Here is a 7,696-nt window from a genome sequence, read left to right on the forward strand (position 1 = left end):
TTCAGCTCTCATAATTCTACTCCTCTGACCTCTGAATATTCTGGAATTAACAAGAGCTTATGATGGACACCTCACATCCAAAATATAATATTCTGCCCCTGTCTCAGGTGATCACCAAAGAGAGTTAATGAGAAAGTTCTTAAGGATCACTGAATAGCCATAGATGTGTTTCCTGCAGCTTGTGCTACAAAATTTAATAATCTCACTGTCTTTGATGTGAATTCCCATATATATATATATATATATATATATATATATATATATATATATATATGTGTGTGTGTGTGTGCACACATGCATATGTGTAGATAAGAGGAGAAAAAAGACTATAAAGGATTATCATTCCCCTTGGATGGTGGGATATGGGTATTTATTTACATCATTGACTTTCCTATTTTCAAATTTATACAACTATCTTTAACGGGAGGCAGTTCTTCCAACTGTAGTGATAAGACAAAGCATGAGAGGTATCAGGTGGAGGTGCTCAGGGCAGAGGGTCATTATTCAATAAAATGAGTTTTTAAAGAGAAAGAACTGCCTCTTGTGCCTTTGACTGAAGAGTGCAAATACAGGATGCACTTCTGCCTGAATGGGATAGCTGGGAATGGATAAAGGAATGGGCATCATTTGGAAAAGTCCATGAGTAGCTTCCCCACATCACCTATTAATGTTTTTCTTTTGAATTTTCCAGGGTCCAAAGAGACTAGGCATTTGAGCTCTTGGACCCTATGAACGACTCGTCCTCTGGCAGCAGCTGCCCTGACGTAGAGCAGAGCATTTCAGAATCCCAATCCAGCCACAGCCTCTCTGTAGGCTATTTCCCCTCCAAGGAAAACGTAGCCAGTGAGGCTGTCACACCCTGTGAAGATGTGACCTCTGAGGATCCTCCCTCCCTCTCTCCTGACCAAGGGCCATGGGGAACCAAAAGTGTAAGGGGACCCATGGGGAGAGGAACTGAAATTCAGGAGAAGCCAGAGGAGCTTGGCGAAGAAGACATCGACGAGGTCATGAATGCCTATCTGCACAGCCTCCAAGAAGACTCAGCACCTCACTCGGCTCCAAGTGACGATGACCAGAGGATGGACAAGTACCAAAAGGAAACCATAACCCAGACTGTCTGGGAACTGGATGATTTCTCAAAAACTATTATGGTATGTCTAGACAATCTGAATGATGATGAAGATGATGACCCTGTCCTCTCTTACTCTCCTCAGGAGGAGGATTGCCAGCCGTCCAGCAGTGTGTCTTCCCAGATGCTTCAGGTCAATCCCGAAGAAGAGGAGGCTGGTCAGGACTTGCCCAAATGTATACCACAAGAAAATGGAGACATCAAGCAGTTCCTAGTAATGCCTTCTGGGCTTGAGGAGGATGAAATTGTTGAGGTGAGCACAGAGCTGCCCCCCTGCAGAAGAAGGACAGGCCCAGTGGGGGTGCCAGGTGGGACAGCATGGAGTCCTTGTACCTGCTGTGAAGCAGAGGAGGACCCCAGTATCTGGGCAGATGAGCAATGGGAGAAGGTCCTCAGCCAGGAAAGGGGTCAGGGAAGAGGTGTTGGGGAAATGCCAGGGAGCACTGAGAGAGAGAGAGGGAAGGACAGAGAGAAGCACTGTACAGACCAGTGTGTGTGCCTGTGTGTGGCTTTAATGTGAGTGAGTCCTGAAACTTGGAATTGACAGTTGGCTTATTTAGGTAAAAACATAAATTGGAAATCCATAAATGAGTAATATTTGCCCCATTGCTGCTGACCCTGAATGTCTCTAACTCCTCCTCTTCGTCTTGGCAGATGGAAAGCCAGGAGCCTGGAACTGCAGAGAGCTCCCCAGTCTCAGCATTGCAGTCAGAGGAGGGGTACCTGCCTTCAGATAAAGAAGGCACTTCCTGTATGAATTTCTGGGGCTTCTTCCACTGGCTCAGGAAGAGAGTGGTATCCTCCCTGCCAGGGAGAAAGCGCCGTGAGAAGGCCAAGAAGGTCCCATCCTGCTGGTGCTAGAGAGAAGACATTTGGTTGGAAGCCACAGGCTCCAACCTCAAGGATCCCTCTAGTTAAGAAGCCTATGCACCCAGAATTTTAATTGATTCCCCCACCCATGTTTTAGAGTTAGCATGATTTTCTGTTTTCCTAATAAATGTTCTTGTTTTCCATGTCTTCCTCCTCTTCCATCATAACATCTAGGCCCAGGTTGAAAGTAGGTAGGTTGACCAGAAGACTAAGATTGACTCTGAGGACATCACAGGGAGTATCCTGCCTCCTACACAGAAGGCCTTCATTTCTCTCTCCCTTGGCCCCTTCTTACTGTATTTCCCCATGTTTTGTCTATTATTTCACACATTTTAACCTCTGTTATCATTAACTCCTATCTGCATTGTCAGACGCAGCAGGACCCCTGTGACTCCCATGTGGCAGGATGGTTTTGGTGGAACTTGTGGGTCTGGAGTGAGTGGCAGAGGGCAGTGTGTCACTGGGAAGGCCATGTCAGTCAGTAGTGTTAGACAGTCAGAAAGCTGTTCTGATGACCCTGGGGACCAGGTGGTTCTAGCATGTTATTCTAAAATGTCCCGGCATGGTGGCTGGTTCTAAAAGTCGGATGGCATAAGGGGCAACATGGAGGGTGGGGGAGGGTGAAGGCTAGGCATGCCACTTAACCACGCTAAGCCTGGTGTCTTCATTCATAAGTTGAGAGAGATGTTATTACAGACCTCACAGGGTTTTTTTCCAGAATGAATGAGATAAAACAAGCCCTTGATAACGACTGTGGCTCGTTGTAGTGTCCATGTTCCTGTGGATCACCTAATCACAAGTCATTCAGGGATATCTAAGAGGGACTGAAAGTCAAATCTCATGGAGCTATTTCCCCCACTGAAGCCTTTTTACAAAAACTTAACATTTTCAGCAGATATTGATTTAACCAAGTCCTCTCAATCCACCGCACTGTGCTCCCTGAATTTCCTTTGCAAGAGTCAATAAAAATTCTCCCTACACTTTAACTTCTTTGAGGCTGGCTGCACTCATCCTTCTTGCTGACTCTTCCTGTGTTGCTAGTTCACCTCCAGGGTCACCATCCTCCTCCTCACTCATCCACAGATTTCTCTGAAAGTCTGTGTCTTCTACCTTTTACTACCACCCTGTTTTACCTTCATTGTTCACGTTTTGAGAAGCCTATTCGTATTGACTTTTTAGAGTCTTTCTTTCCTCAATTTCAACCTCTGTCTCTCCTCCTTCCTTTCCACAGACCTTGATAACATAGGCTTCTAACTAGTATAATACACTAAAAAATGACATCTGGATTCTGGGGGTCCCGGGACTTCTCATTCAAGAGTTAAAGACACGTACACCTATGACCATAAAGGGTTGTGGGTGAGGTCATCTGTAGCAAGTTCATGAAGTGTACTAAAGAAAGAATACTTCAGCCTGAGAGGGTTGAATGGGAAAGTTTTCATAAAAAGCATAACAAAGTCCATTTAAGTTTTCTCTGTGTATTTGGTTAAAATACAAATTTTTATCAGTTTAACCACTTTGAAGCATATAATTCAGATATACTGAGTATATTCCCACCTCCATAAATTTTATCCTCAGAGTAAAACAATATGAGTATATGACACATGAAATAGCATTAAAACATGCATACGGTGGACATTAAGATGAGAATAGTGCTCGTGAGGCCAGTGGGAAGCAAACAGAACAGCCAAGGGGGAGATCAGGGGTCTAAGTATTATGTATAATAAATTCTTTTGGGGGGAAGGGGGTTCTAGGGATTGAACTCAGGGGCACTCAACCACTGAACTGGTTCCCCAGCCCTATTTTGTATTTTATTTAGAGACAGGATGTCACTGAGTTGCTTAGCACCACACTTTTGTTGAAGCTGGCTTTGGATTTGCTATCCTCCTGCCTCATCTTCCCAAGCCTGTGGGACACAGGAATGTGCTATCATGCCCGACTATAATATATTCTTTTTTTAAAAAAAAATTTAGTTGTAGTTGGGCACAATACTTTTATTTATTTTTGTGTGGTACTGAGGATCAAACCCAGTGCCTTGCACATGCTATGCAAGTGCTCTACTGCTGAGCCACAACCCCAGCCCTCTATATTATTCTTATTAGAATGTAGTGAATCAAATATGGCAAAGTATTAAGGCCTGACAAACTTAGTTGTAATACATGTTTTTTTTTTTTCATTTTTCCTACTTTACTCTGTTTGATTTTGACCTTTTCATCTTGGTCTCAGTGTGCACTTCCAGAGAAGGTGCAAGCCTACTGAAGGGCATCCATATGTCCCTGAGCCCACTGCTCCAAGGGTGACATCTTACACGGGCACCACAGTGAGCAGACCATGGTGGGAACTTTGGTGCAGTACCATTGACTAGCACAGAGACAGCAGGAGCTGCCCCAGTTCTTCCACTAAGCTCCTTTCCTACTCTGTGAGATCATTAGAAACACAAGTTGCACTTAAATGTACTTTCCTATGAGTCACCTGCAGTGTGTGACAGGTCCTCAGTCTTCCCTTACCTTTCATGATCTGACCATGATCAGATATTTTGTCACATGTCCCACAGTTGGAGTTGTCCGTCACTTTACCATAACTGCAGTAAGGTGATGCATGTGGGCAAGAATCCACAGAGGCTTGGTTGTGACAGGTTCAAAATGCCTCTTTTTATACTTTTAAATGACATCATCATTTCATAAATGGAAGCCAGGTGAAGTGGTACATTCTGTAACCCCAACTACTTTGGTGACTGAAGCAGAAGGATCACAGGTTCCCGGTCAGCCTGGGCAACATGGAAAGACCCTGTCTCAAAATAAAATTTTAAAAAAGGGCTGTGAGAGTATCTCAGTGGTAGAGTGCTTTTCTAGTACGCCCAAGGTTTGATCTCTGGCATTGCAAGGAAGGAAAGAAAGAAGGACGGAAAAAAGTAAGGATGGAGGGAAGGAAGGAAGGAAGGAAGAAAGGAAAGGAAGAAGGAAAGAAAAATGGATAGAAGGAAGGAAGGAAGGAAGGAGCAGTATAGTATGTAATCTTGAATCTCTAGAAAAACAGAATAAGTAGGAAATTGTAGTCTGTGTGTGATGGTGCATGGTTGTAATCCCAGTTGTTCAGGAGCTGAGGCAGGAGGATCTCAAGTTCAAATCCAGCCTCAACTACATAGCATGGCACTCTTAAGTAACTCAGCAAGATGATTTTCTCTAAATAAAATATATGTTAAAAAAAGATCTGGGGGTATGGCTGAGAGGTTAATCACTATTGGGTTCAGTCCCTAGTACCAAGAAAAATAATAAGAAATGTGAGGGGCTGGGGATGTGGCTCAGGCGGTAGCGTGCTCGCCTGGCATGTGTGCGGCCTGTTCGATCCTCAGCACCACATACCAACAAAGATGTTGTGTCCGCCGAGAAATAAAAAGTAAATATTAAAAATTCTCTCTCTCCTTTCTCACTCTCTCTTTAAAAAAAAAGAAATGTGAAACAGATAGAAGATTGTACACATAGAGAGAAACTTTTCCAAGTTATGGGCCCATGGACTTATGGTGGATGAGAAGTCGGGGAGCTGCCATCTGCCAGATGGAGACCCAGGAGTGCCAGTGGTAATGTTCTACTATGAGTCTGAAGGCTGGAGAAGCAGGCGGACTGATGGGACAAGTCCAGTCCACGTCCAGAGGCAGGGAGGACTGATGTCCAGGCTCCAAGACAGTTGGGCAGAGCAGTCTTTTGTTTTATTCAGACCTCGAAAGGATTTGGAAGAGGCCCACCCACACTGGGGAGGACAATCTGGTTTACTGGGTCTACTGGGTTAAATTTCTTTATTTGTTTGTTTGTTTGTTTAGGTACTGGGTGTTGAACCCATTGGCACTTAACCTGTGAACAATACCCCCAACCTATTTTATGTTTTATTTAGAGATAGTCTCACTGAGTTGCTTAGGGCCTTGCTAAGATGTCAAGACTGGCTTTGAAATGACATTCCTCCTCCTCAGCCTCCCAAGCCATTGGGATTCCAGGCTTGTACCACCCTACCTGGCTTAGTGGAGCAAATATTAATCCAGACACATCCTCACAGACACACCCAGAATGATACTTAACCAAAAAAATCTGGAAACTTAATAAATACCCATCGAGTCGACAACATAAAATAACCATCATATAAGCTTAACTTATAAATTAGAAGTTTCCTGTATGCATTTATGTTCCAAGTCCTATTGAGTCAAAAGGATTTCAGGAAGGGTTTCATCTCTTAAAATCACTCCAACTACTGACTGTAGATCTAAAGCATAGATCCACAACTTATTATCATTTTTTCTTTTTTTAATTGATTTTCTTTTTTAAATACATGACAGCAGAATGCATTACAATTCTAATTACATATATAGAGCACAATTTTTTATCTTTGTATATAAAGTATGTTCATGCCAATTCATGTCTTTATATATGTACTTTGGTTTTTTTTTGTTTTTTTGCACTACAATTCTTATTACACATATATACCACAATTTTTCATATCTCTGGTTGTATATAAAGTATCTTGACACCATTTTTGTGTCTTCATATATGTACTTGGATAATGATGTCCATTACATTCCACTGTCCTTGCTAATCCTCTGTCCCCTTCTCTTCCCTCTCACCCCTCTGCCCTATCTAGAATCATCTATTCCTCCCATGCTCCCCCTCCCTACTGCACTATGAGTCAGCTTCCTTATATCAGAGAAAACACTCGGCATTTGTTTTTTTGGGATGGCCTAACTTCACTTAGCATTATCTTCTCCAATGCCATCCATTATCATTTTTAATATCTGATAGATTTAATACCTGAAGATTTATTATGATCTTACTTCATGAGAAGGCAGTTGATGCCACATTAGATAATCAAACTGTCATCTAAAAGAGCTGGGCCAGAAAGTCTGATTAAGGCCCTAGAAGGAAAGGAACCCTGGAGGTATTGTGAAGGAGGACTCCAAGTCCCCTAATCTGTTAGGAGAGGTAAAAGGTCAGTTTTCACTGGGAAGTGACTGCACTCCTCAGCATGGCCACCAAGGGGGTGTGTGCCATTGCTATTTCTATGATAAATCAAAAAACATAGTAAACTACAAACAGTATCATTTTTGGGGGGGCAGGAAAGGGTGTGAGTATCTGGGATATTCACTACCTTATTTGCACATTTCAAATAGGGACAAAAGATGTGTGTGTGTGTGTGTGTGTGTGTGTGTGTGTGTGTGTGTATGCTCTTTTGTTGGCTGAGAGAAATACAAAAATGCATTTCAGAGAAATGGTAAAAGTAAATAAAAGCTCAATTTTTTCTTGAGCATCTCTCTCTCTCTCTCTTTTTTAATTCCCAAGATCTGTGCTTTATTTTCCCTTTTAAGCAGCATTACTGATATATACTTCACATAGCAAGGTCTACAATGCAAGTAAGTGGTTTCTTATATATTCACATGGTTGTGAAACCACCACCCCATCTAACTCTAGAACATTTTCATCACCCAGAAAGAAACTTTGGACACACTAGGAGGGGATTTGTTTTTCCCCAGCAGCTCCTCATCTACTTTTGTGCTCTCTCTTATTGCATTTTCTAAATGCTTCCTTTTCCCGTTAAAGGAAGCATTTGATATGTGATCTTTTGTGAATGGCTTCTTTCACCAAGATCCTCTTTTCCAGGTTCCTATATGTTGTGTCATGAATCAGTACTCCTTCCTGAGTAACGTTCCATGGTATTATC

The 7,696-nt window shown here is 42.6% G+C and overlaps 1 protein-coding gene across 1 annotated transcript; it reads left to right on the top strand.

The window, feature by feature from the left end:
• Nucleotides 1–363: 363 nt before the first annotated feature.
• LOC144374609 (uncharacterized protein C12orf71 homolog) lies at nucleotides 364–2,142 on the top strand. The gene is made up of 2 exons (XM_078037373.1): nucleotides 364–1,382; nucleotides 1,784–2,142. The coding sequence occupies exons 1-2, from the start codon at nucleotides 729–731 to the stop codon at nucleotides 1,988–1,990; spliced, it is 861 nt and encodes a 286-aa protein (XP_077893499.1). The 5' UTR covers nucleotides 364–728; the 3' UTR covers nucleotides 1,991–2,142.
• Nucleotides 2,143–7,696: the final 5,554 nt, after the last annotated feature.

The sequence above is a fragment of the Ictidomys tridecemlineatus genome, unplaced genomic scaffold, assembly GCF_052094955.1.
Source record: "Ictidomys tridecemlineatus isolate mIctTri1 unplaced genomic scaffold, mIctTri1.hap1 Scaffold_77, whole genome shotgun sequence".
NCBI classification, from domain to species: Eukaryota; Metazoa; Chordata; class Mammalia; order Rodentia; family Sciuridae; genus Ictidomys; species Ictidomys tridecemlineatus.